Source organism: Dipodomys ordii, unplaced genomic scaffold (genome assembly GCF_000151885.1).
Source record: "Dipodomys ordii isolate 6190 unplaced genomic scaffold, Dord_2.0 Scaffold5, whole genome shotgun sequence".
NCBI classification, from domain to species: Eukaryota; Metazoa; Chordata; class Mammalia; order Rodentia; family Heteromyidae; genus Dipodomys; species Dipodomys ordii.
The window spans coordinates 12,008,741-12,027,276 of NW_012267221.1; the positions used below are offsets into that span (position 1 = coordinate 12,008,741).

General features: G+C 37.0%; 1 protein-coding gene across 2 annotated transcripts in view; it reads right to left on the reverse strand.

Annotated features, from left to right (window-relative positions):
- Itgb6 (integrin, beta 6) overlaps positions 1 to 17,378 on the reverse strand; it is a 69,978-nt gene extending 52,600 nt beyond the window's left edge. Inside the window, exons 1-8 of one of the 2 annotated variants that reach the window (XM_013030667.1) lie at positions 17,251 to 17,378; positions 17,061 to 17,136; positions 16,161 to 16,240; positions 13,523 to 13,727; positions 12,695 to 12,941; positions 6,111 to 6,276; positions 4,665 to 4,826; positions 1,672 to 1,767 (exon numbers count right to left, since the gene is read on the reverse strand). In XM_013030667.1, coding sequence (XP_012886121.1) covers positions 1,672 to 1,767; positions 4,665 to 4,826; positions 6,111 to 6,276; positions 12,695 to 12,941; positions 13,523 to 13,727; positions 16,161 to 16,240; positions 17,061 to 17,121 — 1,017 coding nt within the window. In that variant the 5' untranslated portion in view covers positions 17,122 to 17,136; positions 17,251 to 17,378. Of the gene's footprint in view, positions 1 to 1,671; positions 1,768 to 4,664; positions 4,827 to 6,110; positions 6,277 to 12,694; positions 12,942 to 13,522; positions 13,728 to 16,160; positions 16,241 to 17,060; positions 17,137 to 17,250 lie in introns of those variants that run through there. The other variant, XM_013030676.1, reaches the window with a different exon arrangement.
- Positions 17,379 to 18,536: the final 1,158 nt, after the last annotated feature.

The window sequence follows — 18,536 nt, forward strand, 5'->3', positions numbered from 1 at the left end:
TGGCTATTTTGGCTAAGAGAATAAATGAGTTGTGAATCTTAAAGACAATTGCTGAAGTGAATCATGGGAATTCACGTTCATGATCATCAATTGTGTTCCCCAGATTCTGTGTGTGAGTGTGTGTGTGTGTGTGTGTGTGAGTGTGTGTGTGTGTGTGTGTGTGTGGTGTATGCTGGTATTGGGGCTTGAACTCAAGGCCTGGACCACTGTCACTTAGCTTTTTTGCTCAAGGCTAGGGCATTACCAAGTGAGCTGCAGCAGTATTTCTGGTTTTTTGGTGGTTAATTGGAGGTAAGAGTGTCATAGATTTCCTGCCTGAGCTGGCTCTGATCTCAGCCTCCTGAATAGCTATGATTTTATAGGCATGAATCATTGCAGGCTCATTTTGAAGACAAGTTCTATGTAGCTCCCTTTGCCCCCTCTATGCCAAAATCTGTTAGGGAAGAAATGTTATGACCCCTGGGCTCCTCTCACTTAAGCCTTAAGGATCAAAGCAGAATAAACTCACTATTGTATATTTGGGGTCTTAAAAAATCTTCATTGCAACACTACACTTAAAAATCAATGGAAAGGAGTATCATATACTAAAAGCCTTAAGAAAGTGCTTAGATCAGGTGACCCCATATGGGTCTCTGAACAGAACAAAAGCCTGAATATGGAGCTTGATTACAAGGGACTTCCTTGGCTAATAGCAGAAGGCAATCTCACCTGGGAAAACTCCCATTAACAATTCAAGATCTCATCTCCTTCTGGGTCCTTTTAACTCAACCTGATGCTGGTTCTTGGGCTGCCTTCTCCTTAGCAGTGAGTGAATTTAATCAAAGCCTTCTGAGACATAATCTCAGGCTTTCCAAGCAAAATAAGAGGTCCTTTAAAAAGGAACAGGTGACCAGATTCTAAATTTAAGAGATCTGACACTTAGGCATACAAGGCACAGGCAATTTAATTTCTCTCTGTTTTCTAAGGCCCATGCTAAATATTTCTTGTTTCCTGGTGCAACTACAGAATAGGAGGAGGAGGAGGTCACTTGCTAGCACCTCAATTTGTAACAGTTTAACGTACTGATTTTCTTAGATTGGAAAGAAACCATAGAAATCTTTGTGGAAATGTTTTACAGTTTATATGGTACTTTACAAGTATCATTTCATCTAATGAAATAATCCATTTACACAATGAATACTTCCATCCAAAAACATAAACTATAAGTAAAATTTAGCAAGTTTAAATTTTTTACAGTCTACTCAGTATATTGTGTCTCTACTCTTTCCTATTCATTTAATTTAAAAATGTCAACTACTTAAAGTCAATTCTCTGCTCACTCTTGTTCTTCTCTCTGTTCTCTATTAACTCTGTCCTCATCATATGAAATAGTTCAAGAAGAGATAGATTAATTTTTTTCCAGGTAAGTGGTTCTCTCTTCATAGTTGCCTTCCTTATTTCCATAACTTGTTTTTGCACTCTTACTATATCTTCCCTTACCCTCTGTTGTATCTTCATGTTTGTTATTTAAAATGCAAGCAGTATATGAATCCATTTTGCCACGTGCCTAGTACATTAGGTATGTGTTAATGGTAATCTAGTGCTCTTCCCATGCATTAAAGTGACAGGATGAATGTCAGTTTCATGACACATAATCTTCTTGGAGGAATTTCCCAAAATTTGATTGCTTACCTCATATAAACGAACTTGTTCTTGGGTGACAGCAAAGATCAGTAACACATTGTTTTGTACAAGTTTGTCAATAAGTTGTCCAATGGTTGGATATTCCTAGAATTAATATATAGATTTAAATATCATCTTAAGAAAAGTATATAAAATAAAGATTGTTATTTCGAAGACATCTTACTGCATTGTGCATTTCAGTGCTCACAAGCTTGACTGTATCTATCTCTAAGTAAGCAAATACACAGTTCCTATTTTTTACCTATTTGGTTTATTATTTCCTAAAGCTCTTAAATTCAAGTGCTAAGAGTCAGCTTCTGGTGATGTGGTGCATGTGTTATCTCATTTCTAAGCAGGTCACTTGATATTTATTTCAAGACTTATAGTGTTATCATGTTTTCAAGGATAGAGGAACATTTCTTCTCTAAGCACCACTGGTCAGCAGGGAAGAATGTTATAATAGAGGGAAGGGCAGTTAGACTATGATATATGTGACTGAGGTGGCTTCAGTTGCTCTGAAACTCTTCCTGGAATTGGATGAAGTCCCGTGAAGGTTGAGGAAGGGGCGATCTGTGATGGATAACACTTTATTTGAAACATTTCTATACTCATGAGTTTAGTCTCCTTGGCTTTTTAATGTCATAATTGGTTTTGGAGGGCCCTGTTTTACTCTTATAGGACAGTTGAAAAGTATTGCCTTTCAATCGTTGTGATAAATTTAAAAACATAGCCAATCCCAAGTGATATATTTTTCAAAAATAAATCATTAATTATCAGACTTGAAGATGGACATGATTTTTCTTAGATGTTATGAGAGGAACAGTTGCCTTGTGAATCCTAATGAGGATATTGGGTAAAATACACATAACGGAGGATCCTGAAACTAATTAAACTAAGAATGTGCTGCTTATGACTGAATTCAGATAAAATGGAGGGACACTGATAAAAATAGCCTCCTCATACAGGAATACAGGGTGTTCCTATGTTCTTATCACAACTGGATTGTTTTTGTCTAAATTCTTTGTAAGCTATAAGGGCCAAGTTGAGAGAAATTCATACTTTTAATCACATTTGGGTCTTTATTAGTAAAAACATCAGTGCTTTTTTTAAGTTAACTGACATGTTCAGTTAACTCTGCTTTCCAATTGCTCAAACTTGAAGCCCTCTTCACCCTGAAGCCACAGTGCCCACTGTCTCCTTCATTCCTGTACCTGTCTTCTGCAGTGTGGGCAGAACCAGTGTCACACCCAGCCCATACCGAATGTGATTTTCTATTTAAATAAGATTTGTGAGTTTGAGTCCCACAATTATCTTGTATGTTCAGAGCCAGGAAACATGCCCTATTTATTGTGGCCTCAGGATTCTGGCATGGCTTTGGGTGTACAGGCAATGCTCCAAGGACCCAAAGGCATTGCAATAGTCCTGGCTCTGGCCATGTAGAAAAACTTATTAGCAAGAATGAAGTGAGCATTCATTATATGAGAAGGTCATGTTAGACAATGTTTGTTTCATGATCTTATTTTTAAGATGTTTATTTTGAGGCATTTGAAAAATTGAAAGAAAATAACAATGAAAAAAGGGTCCATTTCTCAGTTTTATACCCATCATTGACTAAAAGACTTAAAAGTGCCTGTCCTCACCATAAGTTGAATATGAAAAGGTATACTATGTAATTAAAGAATATATATGATTGCAGAATATAATGGATCAAAACAAAGCTGGGAGCTGGTGGCTCATGCCTTTAATCCTAGCTACTCAGGAGGCTGAGATCTGGGGATTGTGGTTCAAAGCCAGCCTGGGCAAGAAAATCTATGAGACTATTACCTCCAATAAACTACTGAAAACTGAAAGTGACATTGTAGTTCAAGTGGTAGAGCAATAGCCTTGAGTTGAAGAGCTCAGGGACAGTGCCAAGCCCAGAGTTCAAGATCCATGACTGAGAACAACAACAACAACAACCACAACAAAACGGAGAGCCAGGTGCATGTGGCTCGTGCCTGTAATACTAACTACGCAGGAGGCTGAGGTCTGAGGATCACGGTTGAAAGCCAGCCTAGGCAGTCAGTTCTTACCTATAATTAACACAAAAGAGCCAAAAGTGGATCTGTGGCTCAAGTGGTAGCACTAGTCTTGAACAAAAATGCTCAAGTGCCCATATCCTGAGTTCAAGCTCCAGGACAGTCATACACATGCAAAAAAATAAGTTAGGAAAAAAATTCATGTTGAAGTTTACAAACTTAGGTCAAAATGGTACTAATTTATGAATTATTAGAGTTTGTAGAGAGAATTTTTTCCCTTTCCTATAGATATTCCTACAACGTTATATTAAAAGAGATCCCTTCAGGTTTTTGAATCAAAATTTCTTCTTTGTGAAATAGGAACAAAATGACCTCCCCAGGTTATGGACTTCATAATAGAACTCTATTTCATGGATTAGTGAACATCTACTATGTTCTAGACACTATGATGTCAGTAAACAGCGATCACAAAGCAACCTTGGCCCCAAACACTTGGTCCCAACAGCAAATGACAGATGGAAGCATGCATGTCCCACATACAGATATGCAAAACATCTGTGTTATAGGGTGAGTGACAGAGGATTGTCTAGGGGCTAGCAGAGGTCAAAGAGGGCTCTCTGGGGGTGGTAATGGTTTAGCTGTGTTTTAAATGGTCTAGCTGTGCAGCTAGAAAAGTTAATCCAGGTAGAAGGAATAATGTACAAAGAAATAGCACCCAGGTGAGATTGTGAATATGAAAAAAGCTCTGAAAATTTTACCTTGTTTTACACAAGTCAATTTTTTTAAACGCTGCAGCATTTTTTAAAGGACAGAGCATAAACCAAATGTTACTAAGCATCAACCAAACAGTGCCTGATTAGCTATTTCCCTATGAAATGGGGAGCCCTATGGCCCACATAAGTTATTTTGTGTTGCATGACAACCATTGTTGCTTTAATAACCGACGTGTGGCCTCTACCACAGTACTGAGTGCAAAATACATACCAAGACAGTTGACATGTAGTATTCATTCTTATTGTCCAAGTGACAGAGCCCATCATTGGGAATGACAATGCCTGCTAGTTTGCTGTCCATTCCAAAATGAGAATCAGCATCACTCACAAAGACCAGGAGATGGAGTGAATCATTCCGCCAGCCAATTTTTTCCTATCGTAAGAAAGAAAAATTAGGCTGCATTGGAGACAGGCAGGTACTTACTGAGTGCAGATCAATTCTGCATGGACACATTCAGATTACAAGTAATATATTGCTGATCTATCTATGTTAGTCTTTTAAAATCTATTGTGAGTTGGTAATATATTAACAACATGAAATTTTCTGTGGCATTTGCTTTTTCTTAGATAACACTTGCAGATGATTTATGTTTTAGGAAAAAAATAGCTCTACTACAAGCAGTATTTTGTTTACCTTTTGCATAGTTAATTATTTTTTACTACCCCACTATCAATTCTCTAGGGAAAAAAAATGAGATGAGGAGATGAGAGAGGTCATAGGTAATTCCATATGCAAGCTGCAGCAAAACAAGTCAAAACACAATATAAAATGAATGCAAAGTAAGCTACTTTCATTAAAGTGGTTCCCAACATTTTCCATGTATTTCTTTTTTTCTAATGATGTCCTTCAAATATTATAAACCTAGTAAAATGTAACAATTACCAAACAAAGGACAATAACAAGGTCCTGCTAATTGAAATTGACTATAGTCTATATCTTAGTAAAGTGCTTTCTTCTAACTAATTCTTGCTCAGACACTACTGGGCAAAAGCTCCTGACTTTTCCAACCTGCCTTCTTCTTCTTCTTCTCTAACTCCTTGATACTCCTACCATTCAGGGTCTTTACCCATGTTTGTTTCCTGATGTTTCCCACAAACAGCTTTGTCTAAAGGCAGAAGAATCATGCTCTTGAATACTTGTCAGATAGTCAAGAAGGAACAGGGTCCCTACAATGCTATCGAGGCAGCATGACTTCTGATGCTGATTTTTATCAGTTCAAAATAGACAATATCCACCTGGGCTATTTAACAAGACTGTATCAAAAAACCAGGGGCTACAGATGTATCTCAGTAGTAGAGGACTTGTTTAGAATGTGCAAAACAATAGATATCTATCATATATATATAGGTATGTACTGACTTGATGCATTATCCTTTTAAATAATATTCTGTCTTTCCAAAAAATAAATGATCATAATATCTGAAAAGGATTTCTACACAATTATTGTCCATACTAAATTTTCCTAACATGACTACAGTTTTTTTTATTATTCAAATGGTAGACAGTCAAGTCCTGATTTCAACATGATTGAAGTAAAGCTTTACAGAAATTTTGTTTTAAGAAATAAATAAAACATAGAAATATGGTTGTCAAAGGAAAGAACATTTGCTAAGCCTTCCAAAGTAGATTTGTGAAACACGCCCCACCCCTGTGTACCTTACACACAGCAGCCTGCATAATTGCATCAAATCCACCCTCAGGCGTGTCAATATTAGCAGAAATTTTCTGTTTCTTCACGATTTCATTGAATCTTTCAGCATCATTTGTCAATGGCAAAATGTGCTTGAACCCAAACGTAGGCAAACAGAAGTATGGAACACTACTGCAAATGTAAGATGTAAAAACATATAATGCAAGACATAGCCAATACATGTGGTAGCCTAGCAACATTTCCTCAAATGAAGATTCATCTATTAATTAGACTTATTATCCAATGTATCTGAAACATCTTCTTGTAAGTTGGCTGTGAATTTCCTGGTTTAGGTTACTATTATCATCTCACACCTGTGTCTTCTGTGTGACCCTGTTGGCTAGCATTTAGAGCTTACTGTGTGTGTCATGCGCTGCTTCAAACTCAGATGACAGATAAAGAGATCAGATCCCCCTCATTCCAGTATGTGTAATTACTTCCTTACATTGCTATCCAACCCAAGTCTACCATTATTTACCTTTGATTGTATTTTGATATCTCAAGCTGTTGTCAGTATGACTCATCCCGTATTACAATAACAGTAGAACTTTTCTTCTTCCCTGTTCCTTCCTATACTCCAACCTTGTTTGCCACAGGCCTAGAAATCATGGCAGGGCTCTTAGTGCTGGAGTCCAACTCTACTGTGACGATTTTCCTGTTTGAAATGATTCATAAGTTTAATACTAAGTCCTGTCCAGTATTGCTAAGAGCAAAAAGGCTGTGGCGTAACTTATGTAGAAAATACGTTTGTGATACAAACTTTCTTCAGGAATTGCACTGTTTGTCTTTAAAAGTTCAATGGTAATGGATCAACAAAATGATTAAATCATGTGTCTTTAAAGAAAAACACCACATAAAAAAATTACAATGTTGTGACCAGAGGCACACAGGAACCTAGCCCTGTTTTTACCTTTGGAAACAATATTCAGTATTAGATATTCAGTCATTGGGACAAAGTGATAGAAAATGATTACTGTGAATGATGAGACTCGACTGCTACAAATCCAAATGACTACAGGTTCTCTTACACTAATATAGCTATTGCTGGGACTGGAATATTGATGTATGTAAGGGCTGTTATTTTAACAGTTCCTATGTATCTGTCCCCCAACTCTAGAACAACAGGGTTGGAGGAACTTAGCATTGAATGGCATAGTCAGATAGGTCCCAAGACAATCATCTCCTTGATTGGTTCTGGTCCCTCCCTCATCTGGTCAGGTTCTTGGAACAACAAAGATTTTACAACTCTGTTCTCAGTCTCCTGAAGAACCACCTCCAGTTCACAAGTGTGAACCACTGGCAGCCAGCTTTATACTTTTGTAAGAAATTTATCTTTGTTGGCTAGATTATTCCCCAACCAGATAGCTGTAATTATTTTACTCGAACTGTATGCTTTTGGAAAGTAGAATGAAATTTCAATCTAAGTCATGAAGGAGACCATGTTGTGAAAGCAAAGCAGGGTGTTAGGGATGGTTCACACCAGAGAATGGGAACTTGAAACCAAGGCCCCTTCTTTGATCAAAGTTCTTCTCAACAGAATGCTCATATTTGCATGCTACTTTCTTAGTAGAGCATTGAAGACAGCGGGTACTTCTCACCACATAAAGATTCTGCCTCTCTAGATAAGACTGGATTCACATTAAAATGTAGAATCATCTTTCAATCATGAAGCATGTCACATGAAAATTTTGGTGATGATACATAGCAAGAGGTTAAATCATCTTTTTCTGAGAAGGGTTAGAAATCATTTCCATTTTTTTCTTTTTGGATATATTCCCTTCGCAAAAGGAAACTATGCACTGTATACTCACAAACGTTTGTGAGTACATACAGGAAATCTACTTAAGCATTTCATGGCTCAGTTTCCCCTCTTGTAAAATTACAATGCGTTCCAGATTGTTGATATCAAATTCAAAACAAAACAACACTGCAGGGCATATAGGGAATGAGGTTAAGCAAAGCCTTTCAAATGTGATAGACAGAGGAAACAATTTTTATGCTGTTAGATATTTTTATATGTTTTTATTGTAAAAATACTGTACAGAGGGGCTAGGAAGGTGGCTCAGTGGTAGAGCGCTTGCCTTGCATGCCTGAGGCCCTGGGTTCGATTCCTCAGCATCACATAAGCAAAAAGAAAAAAGCTGGAAGTGGTGCTGTGGCTCAAGTGGTAGAGTGCTAGCCTTGAGCTGAAGAGCTGAGGGACAGGACCCAGGCCCAGAGTTCAGGCCCCACAACCGGACCCTGTACTGTACCAGATACTGTACAGAGGGGTTACAGTTACATGAGTAAGATAATGAGTATATATCCTATAGAGCATTGTTACCTCCTCCATTAGATATATTTTTAAAGCACATTTACTCATTTATTGATACAATACAAAGAAAACCTGTCTTTTGCTCTGTATCTTAGACAATAGCAAAGGCAACATTTTCAAAGGCATAAACCACCTTAGCATTCTTACAGGGTAAAATAAATTGTTAGTGCCTTTCTTTCCAATGAGAATAAAGAAAGGTACTCCCCAAAGCAATAGAGATTTGGTTAAAAGAGTCAAGTTTCTTTTGTGGTATTGAAGGCCTTATACTTAATAGACAAACACTCTACCACTGAACTACATCCTGAACCCCAAAGGCAAGTTTTAAAGTGTGACAGTGCACAGACTGATGCGGTCCCTGGCATCCTCAAGGGCTTTTAAGGTGAAACATTTCACAGTAATTCATGTCATCTGTTTTCTCACTGCATGTCTTTTGTGCTGATAAGAGTAGTAGTGAATGAAATTGGGGGTATTCAGGACTGCTCCAGCAATGGTGCCATTCTGTTTTACTAGTTCTAAAAGATGCATTATATTAAATATGCATATATAAGATATATAAATATTATATATATCAGCAAGTACTTACCTTAATAAGGAGAGAAAATTCTACTTTTATTTGATTGTTCTCAGTGGAGCAGTAAAAATAACTTATATGCAATATGCATCTTTTAAACAATGCATGAAAAATATGTGTAAAGCAATTGTGCTATACATAAAGTACAAAATCCATAGAGAAAAGCACTTGTGTGAATGTCTGGGCTGTATGGTCCCTTTTACTGATTGAGTACCATTTTCAGGTGAAGGAATGATTGTCAGCCACACTGTTATTTCAACTCATGTTTTAGCAGGTTTTTTTTTAAGTGAAGAAAGAGAGTATCACTTCCAGGAGAACAAATGCTAGTATTCGTTACCAATAACAACTCAAGGTAATTAAAAAACTAGAATTGACAAAAATGTTCATTTGATACCTAGGCAATTAGTGGTATTCTTCTAAATGCTTTCCAATACTGCAAGACATATGTGCTGACAACGGTAATAAGATAGACAAATACGATTTTTTGATATTGCATCGTAAGATTTGGAGGTCTGGCATAACTCAGTTTGCATCATGTTGCAAAATCATGCTCTGGCAAAAGAACTACTCAAGGTGAAAAAACAACAACAATGGTTTGTTTTGGAAAGTGAAATGTTAATTGTTATTGATTCCCATTCCACACTGAGATTTTGTCATCTACTTTGAGTATAATATTAAAAGAAGAATATCACAGTCACTAGAAAAAGCTATTAAGTGCTTCTTCCTTTTACAACTATATTTCTATATGATGTTTGGCTTTCATCATGGAATGTTATAAAAATATCTCAAGAGATGAAATGCAGGAGTAGATATAAGAATACAGTTGTTTGCTATTAAGCCAGATGTTTGAGAAATTTGTAAAAATTAAGAATAGTATAATTCTATTTTAGAACAAAAGACAACTTTTTGCTTTGCTTTGGAAAACATTTATTTTTATAGAAATTTTATAATAATATGAATAGGTTTCTTATTATAATTATTAAATGAATCAAATATTGAACATTTTTGTTTTACTTTTTAGAAAGGTTGATAAGTTTAACACATAAACTACAGCACTTTGGGAACTTAATTGTGTTTAAGATAAGGTTTTCCTATGTAGCCCAGTCTGGCCTGAAACTTGTAATCTTTCTGCCTGTTCTACTGAGACCTGTGACTACAGGTATGTTCTACCACACCTCATTGAGATCTTAAATTTTAAGAGTAAACTGAATGTCATGAGATCTTGAAGTTTGAGGATTACCAGATACAGTTAGTGAGAGGAAAAAAAACACCTGTTTGCATGTCATGTTCTGAAGTCAACCAATTTTCAGGGTTAGTATAGAAAGTTAATACTATTGTTCCCATATATAGGAGAAGAGATTGAGTACAAAGCATTAAGTTGCATAAAGTTATTATTTAAATCCAGGTCTGAAAAATTCCTTCAGGCTTTGGCCATTTACCTATCATTTTCTTTCTACTTAAGAAAGTTTTACTCTAAAATTACAAGTTTGACCAAGAGATTGACTTTCTCTCTTGGTGTCCTTGTGGGGGTACAATCTGAACAGAGGAACTGAGAACTAAGGAGCTAAGGGACCAGGAAAACATAAACTGTTGTAAGAAAAAAAGGACTTTGTATTTGGAACTTTACAAGTAAAATTTTTCAAGAAGAATAAAAGAAACATCCTTAGAAAACAGGACACAACAACCCTTTTAAGAGATCACATGCCAGGCACTGGTGGTCTAAGCCTATAATCCTAGCTACCCAGGAGGCTGAGATCTGAGGATTACAGTTGGAAGCCAGCCAAGGCAGGTAAGACAAGATTGTTATCTCCAATTAAACACACACACACACACACACACACACACAAAACTTGGAAGTGGAGCTGTGGCTCATGTAGTAGAACATTGGCCTTGAGCAAAAAAGCTCAGGGATAGTGCCCAGGCTCTGAGTTCAAGCTCCAGGACACACACATACACATACACACATATGTGATCCTCCTTTGGTCTTCTCCCCAAACCATATTCTACAGTTATTAATGATACTTACTATTTAGAACTTAGTATTGTGAGGCCCTCTGCCAAATGCTTCCATTCAAGATCTCATCCAACCCTTACAGTCATTCTGTGTGATGAGTGTATATTGATTCCAAATTTACCCACAAAGATACTAAAGATTTAAGAGGTGAAATGATTCACTTGCAGTCACAGTATAAGTGAACAGATGAGTCAAGACTTAATCCAGGGCTAACTGGATCCCCTGTGAATCACCATGAATCACCATGAATTACCATGCTCTTCTATGATTACCACCCACCCTCCCCTGCCATCAAAAGAACTTCAGTTTCTTGGAGAATGCACTTCAATCTTAGTCTTCCTAAATATTTCCATGCCTATCATAATGATTGGGGCATTGTGAACAAATTGAATAGCTAAATGAATACATGAATGAATATATAAATATTTCAGAGCCAAATAAAGGCCCCAAGTACTTTGATTGCTTTGATCTAGAGGCTTGTTTAAGGATAGAGCTTATTATTTAAAGGTATTGACTGCCAGATTAGCTGAGCCATCCCATCTTGTTTATTTTAATTGTTTTCTCTGATACCATTTCTTACTCATTGCTTCCCATGATTATTATTATATGTCATGTTGTTATATCTTATCTAGTCTGTGATAAGAATAATCTCAAGAGGACTTGGTAATTCTTGATGGAACTGCCATTTAGATTCTATTGAAGTTTGTTTCAGGTACCTACCATACCAAAAGAAGTAAATATAAACTTCAGGCAGGCATATATCATATTTTTAAAGACCAGAGAATCTGGCATGCTTTCCTATTACACAGGAGGTTATTTTTAGCATCATACTTATTTCCCTTTATAAATAAGTCAAATAAGTGCTAATAGCAAGCATACTTTACTACTTTTTATTGGCTTTCTGTTACCTTATCTGATAAAGAATTAAAGAAATTGGCTTTAACCTACTGTCATTATAAGGACTGAGTGAATCATGGATATACCGTTTTCAACCCGGGGGCTGGCACAGAGCAAATGGTATTTTTTTAATAGATGGATATTAAATAATTTGAATTTGAGCATGCCATTGACTGTACAGGTAAACCATCATAAAGCAACTTGCCCTTGACCATCACCAGCATAATGCATGGTTTCAGGAGATGATTATGGAATATTATAGTGAGTTGCTGCCTCATTGTGTACTGAATTTAATAGAAACAAAGGCTATCAAAGCCTCTAAGCTAGTAAGGAAGCCAAAGTATATCAGAGGAGGCATATTATTTTAACCGAAATTATTATGATGGAGAAATATTGGGAAAATGTAAGTTAGTGTCAGATGGCTTCAGCAGGCAGTTGTCATTGAAGAATATAGTCTCTGAGGGGCGGGAAAGGCCCAGTCCAATGGGACCTGCAGTGAAATGTCTAGCCTAGTGTTCTTATCTACAGAACACAAAGCCTGCTTCACACATCTTGACCTCCCCAGTAGGCAGGGTCCCAAGGCTGGTACCATGCAGTTAAGATGACTTCACCAGAGCTGCAAATAACCTGAGCAACTGAGAGAACTGTTGAGATCTACAGAGATGAGATAGAAATGCCAGCAAGCTCCTGGCAACAGTGGCACAGGAGGTGAAGTTATTTCTATAACGATCAGGAATGCCAGAGAATCACTTACCTGCAAGGGTTGGCAATTTCCTCTGGTGTTGTTTTCATAAAAGGGGAGACAGGTTTTTCCACAAAAGAGCCAAAGCCCAGTCTAAAGTTGCTAGTTAATTTAGACATCTCCTTGGCAAGCCGGGAGCCCAGCTCTTTGATTGTGTTGAGGTCATCATCCATGGAGGCTGAGAGGTCCATGAGGTAATACAAGTCCACCGGGTAGTCCTCTGTCTGGCGGACTTGCACTTGCAAAGTCTGTTTCCCACCTGCAAAGCCCCGCAGGGAAAGCAGATCCATAAAAGCACAGTGAAATTTGTTTGCATCTAGCCAATCTCCAGGCTAACTGCCTATTTTACTTCAATAAGAACTTCCTAAAGATACATGCAATTTCATGAACTATGTGGTAAAGTTTATAAATGAACAAGATCTGAAGCATTTTCAGCAGTTGGTTTTGAAGTACAGAGGAGGTAGAAGTTAGGATATTTTATATCTCCTTGGGAGATTGGGATCCATTTAGATGGAAGATAAGTTCAATTTTGTGTGTGTGTGGAATTTAGAAAAGGTGAACTAAATAAAAGAGGAGCTTGAATTTACATTCCAACTCTTAGAGAGAAAAATTTGAGAATTCAAATGGTCACTCTAAGAGACTTCTTTAGTAACTGAATCAGAGTGCGAGTGATTATTGTGAGTAAAGAAGAGTGTTAATCTAGCATCATCCTGTTTCTTTACCATGGGAGATGTGAGTGATAATATTCATGATATATGATATGGTAGGAGATATGTTAGTGGACTGGCTATGTTACTATACAGAACATCATATTTACTTGCATGAGCCATCATAACGCACCTGGTCTCACTTTAAGAATCAAGCTCTGAGGCGTAATCTGAACAATGTCAGAACTATTTTTCTGTCTGCCTACACTGAGAGGCTTATTTTGAAGGATTTCTACTTGGGAGACAGGGTTTTCGATGAAGGTTAATTGACATCCTTTGGCTAAAAGATTTGCTGGGGTATCACACCTTTCACCAGCTCCAGATGGATGGGTAAAATTCTAAAAAGGAAAAAAAATATAAAGAGAAAAAGAAGACAAGGCTGCATTTCATTATGAGATGCCAATAATTAAATGTTTTGCATACTTTGCTACCTAAACATCTTACCATGCTAAGTACGCTGATAGTGATTATAGGACTGATGTTAAGTTATAGGTGAATAATCACAGAATTCAGCCAGGAAAATTTTGGAGAAAACTAATCTCCTTTTCAATTACTCCCCTGAATTCATGCAACAGTTTAATAAAGCCCATTTCCTTCAAGTTTCTCCCTTGCCATGACCAGATTCTTGAAATATTTGTGTTTGTAGTTGGCACTATTCTGTGAATTTATTTGTTCTAGATGACCTGTTGGTTCCTGGAGTCTTGGCTTGTCCCAGCTTTGCAGTGTGTCCATTACCAGTACCAGTGTCAAAGAGAGGTTTTTCTGTGGGTTTTTAAAAGGCATGCTTTATGCCCTCTACCTGGCACCCAGTACCAATTTTATGGACTGGTATGTTACCCTCACCTTGCACCGTAACGGGCCTCTCTGGGACTTTAAACTTAACATCTTCAAGGTATGCTAATTCAAGACCTTTTAGAATTTGCTTCAGGATTTGGAGGCAAGGAATGGAAGCAGAGGACAAGACGGTTTAAAAGCATGCTTTTCCACATAGGATTTCAGAGTTTCTCAACCCCACTTCAGATGGAGCTAGAGTGCCGGGCCATGAGCACACATGTGGCCTTTCTAATCCTGTAGCACCCAGAGCAGAGAGAAGGAGCCAGAGACAAGTACCCATCTTACTAACACCCAAGGCCCACTAACACTCATGCTTACAGAGAACCAAATCAATGCCCATACATTTTCCCCCTTGTTCCTTAGAATTTTAATTCCATTTCTTTAGCAACTAGTTATGGGAATATAATTTACTATCTACTAGTCAAATCTATGCACGCATGCTTGAGTAGTAGTTGTGGCAAACTGTGATTTCCAATCATAGAACATTATATACTGAAGACGAACAAGTCCTACACAAGATCTCAGAATCCTCAACACAGTGCAATTGCTATCAGCTGTAGCCACAGTGTCAAAAGACCAGAGGTGATATTGATCGTAGAACCTGTTTTCCTATCTGCCCTAAGAAGAAACCTAACTACTTAAATGCTCCAACTGACTCAACCAATACACTAACTACTGCCTCTACAATCACTTGTCTATCAAGTTCTATCCACAAGCAAAGCTATCATAGTACCCTTAGGAAACTCTTCTAAACAACTGTTTAAAATGCATTTAAATAAGAATTCTAGACTGATTTGTTATATCATGGCTCTGGGAGGAAACTCATATTGTCTTCTTTAGAAAGTCAATGTACAGGAAGTGTCTCTCCCCCTCTCCCTCTCCTTCCCCCCCACCCCCGCCAGTATGTATTATTCTCAATCTTGCTTTTGCTACATGAGCTCCAAAGGGTGAGTCCCTTGAATGTTTGTGGTCTTGTCAGTCACAGCAGAACAGTGTGACGTGCACTGTCTTTCAGGAATCCATATGTGGTACCCTCCATAGATGCACATCACATACAGTGCACATCACATACAGTCTTTTTTTTCTTTAATAGCTATAGCCCAGTTCTGAAATGATGTTTCCTTGTGAGCATGTTCCTCTGCTCCTGGTGAAAGTGGCATTTACAGGGCTTGATTGGTATTTACATTCACGTTATGAGATGCAGTGGGTGAGAATTGTTTTAAACTACCGAAAGACAGGGAATCTCTTCCTCACTATGAGATTGGCCAGCCGTGCCCCTGTCCAGGCAGTGACTCAGGGTAGCTTGCTGTATATTCCTTATTCATCATCCAATTACTTTATCTGGTTTTCAGTTTATCCAGGTAAGAAATGTTTGTTTGGGGCTTTGTTATTTCAGTGGTACAGACTCAATAAAATGTTAACTTTTACAAGAACTAGGTAATGTCTGAATAGTAATAGAACACTTCTCAAAGAGCCTAACAGTGGCTCACAATGGATCCTAATGGATCCTGATTCCCAATTGAGTGTAACGAAAGAACTGATGTCAAACATAGGTTGGCCTTTAGAAAATACTATCACCATGACTGCTGATTATCCACAAAGCCTCAATATTTTATCTGTTAATTGTCAATAATAGCTTTAAAATAAAAGGACTAACCAGATTAATGGAAGGATCTTGAGTTAAGTAATTAAAAACATAGTTTGATATACATCAATTCCTTCTGTAAATTGTTTTTGAAAGTTAACTGTGGGAATATCGCTTTGATCAATTGGTACTTATCCTTTTCTTTCTTGATTTGTTTTGCTCATTTAACACCCCCTCTCCCCTCCGACCCCATGCAGGAAGGACATGATCAGAGCTACCACTGAAAGAATTAGCCAAAGTGTAATTACAAATAATTTTTAAAAAAACAACATGGTGGGGGCATTTGTTTTACCTCCTGGGAACACCAGGCACACTGAGGTCCAATGAGCAAGCAGTCTCCACATGTTTCTGCACCTCCCACAGCACAGCCACCTAACAAACCCAGGGAGATGCAGGATTAAAGACACTTCTATTCATCCCATTTAGGAGCCGTATACCTCTGAAATTATGTGAATGAAACAATGTAATAGTTTATTTTAGCCTCCAAAGATCAACCTTTCAAACATTAGCAATACACATATAAGTTTATATTTTGAATCAATCACATTGAAACTATGTGCCTTGCAAACCAACAATTATTAATCTTTTTTTCTTATACACCAAAAGTTATCACACTTTTTTCTTTCTAAACCCAAAGTTATTTCTCTCTCCTTTTCCCTCAAAAGCATGGAAATAAAAAAAAAAAGCATGGAAATATCTAACTCTTCACAAGGATACCATTCTATTTATTTTTCATACTCAATAGGTCCATCACTTTATTTTCAAGAAAAAAATCATATTTACATCCATTAAAAACTGCTTTCTCTTGTAATGTATTTCTGTTTCTGGAATAAGTTCTTTTTCTTTCTCAAGATTATTATTTGTGAGTGGAAAGCCAGTTGTGTAACCAAACAGAAGAATTTCCAGAATGACTGTCACAATGGCATTCAGATGCCCTATTGTTCAGGATTGTTGTTGATTTCTCCTCATTAAAATGCCTGTGTAACCTTTGTATTTATTTACCTTACACCTAGAACTTTTACTGTGAGAAACCCTGTGTGTGCCTGTAATTTGTTAAAGTATTCGCTCGGTGGCAAGAGAGCTTTCACACAGATTAAATAAAAAGTGACTTCAGCTCTAGTTTCTGAACTGAACAACAGGTTTGTCAAGTATACCACAAAAGCAATAATATATGGGAGAGCTTAGATCTTACCTTGGACGTGATCATGCCTTCCTAGAAATAGAAAGAGCAGGCAGAGAAGCTCAATCCCCATCCGTTTCAGTTCTCGCTGTGCAGACAGATTAAAAAAAAAAAAGGAATTACCTTCAACATTACAAGACCAAAGCTGGATATCGTGAAAGTCTTTCTTTCTAGAAGTATAAAGAATATAAATACTACTTACGCTGCTTTGAAAAGAAACTTGAGATGTAAATTAAAAAGTTTTCATTAAGACTGAAATGAAAAAGGAGGCTACCTGGACAGGTAAAGAAGAAAAGCTGTGTTTAAAAGCAACTTCAACATGATTTACTTCCTTGTTCTCCTTATAAGGAAGGCAGGTGTACAATCACCAAGAAGGTGGGGAAATTCATTCAGTAGGATTTTTTTATGACAATTCAGTTGGGCTTTTTTGCATCCTAGAGAAAGTTAATATGTTTAGTAAAATAATAATCTATGAAATGTCAAAAGAACAATTGACAAGTGATTGTTTCTATAATGATTTTAACTTAGTACAAAGAGTAAAGAAGTGAAAGAAAACATAAGTATTGAGGTTCAATGTAAGGATGGTTTAAAAAATAAGGTAATGGAAAATACCTGAGATTTTTATATTCCATGTCCTCTGCAGAGAATTGAAATGAGCTCTGTAAAATTAATATATATATATATTATTTTATAATCAAATTAGAAGGTCAGGCTAGAAAGCAAACACTATTTCCTTTTTATTCAAATGAGATAAGAAATGCTTTCCCCTAAGTATAGGATTCTTACTTTAGAAGTTATATTGAAAATAAATATAAGAAAATCAAATTAGAGGAAAATAGAAGTAACATAAAAAAGAATGGAAACAAACAATTGTGCTCAAGATTGTGATTCCTTCAAATAAGGACCGGGGGCTCTTTCTAGTTTATTCTTCCAGAGCATTTGTGTAACATACTCAAGGCCTGCATCTGATCTTCAGCTCTGCCCTCTACCCAGGAAAAAGAAGAAAAATTTAAAAGGAAGAAGAGGTATCTGATGTACTATTTTAGCTTATAACTTGGCACATAGGAGATTTTTTTTATTATCATTAAATGAAAGAAATGCTGGAAATACAAACAATCTAAGGTTAAACTCAGTAGTTTATTTATATTTTTTCCTCCAACAGATACAGGAAGGTATTTTGGGATTTGTATAAACTGTAAATAGGTATGAAACAACTTTTGGTTTGGTGCTCTAAACGGTCTGGCCTTAGACTGACTTCTCTGTTGATTGGGCTGACGTCCTAGAAGATAATCTTTTAAAGGTATATTTCTTAGCAAACCTGTGTAACCTGTAAACAAATTCTAACCTGATCAAAATCTTCTGGAAGTCTGTATTAATTCTGAAGTCCATCATACATAAAACCCTAGGAGGATACAAGATTCCTTCAGGAAGAAGCCAGAAAAACTGGGTGCCAGTGGCTCACACCTGTAATTCTAGCTACTCAGGAGG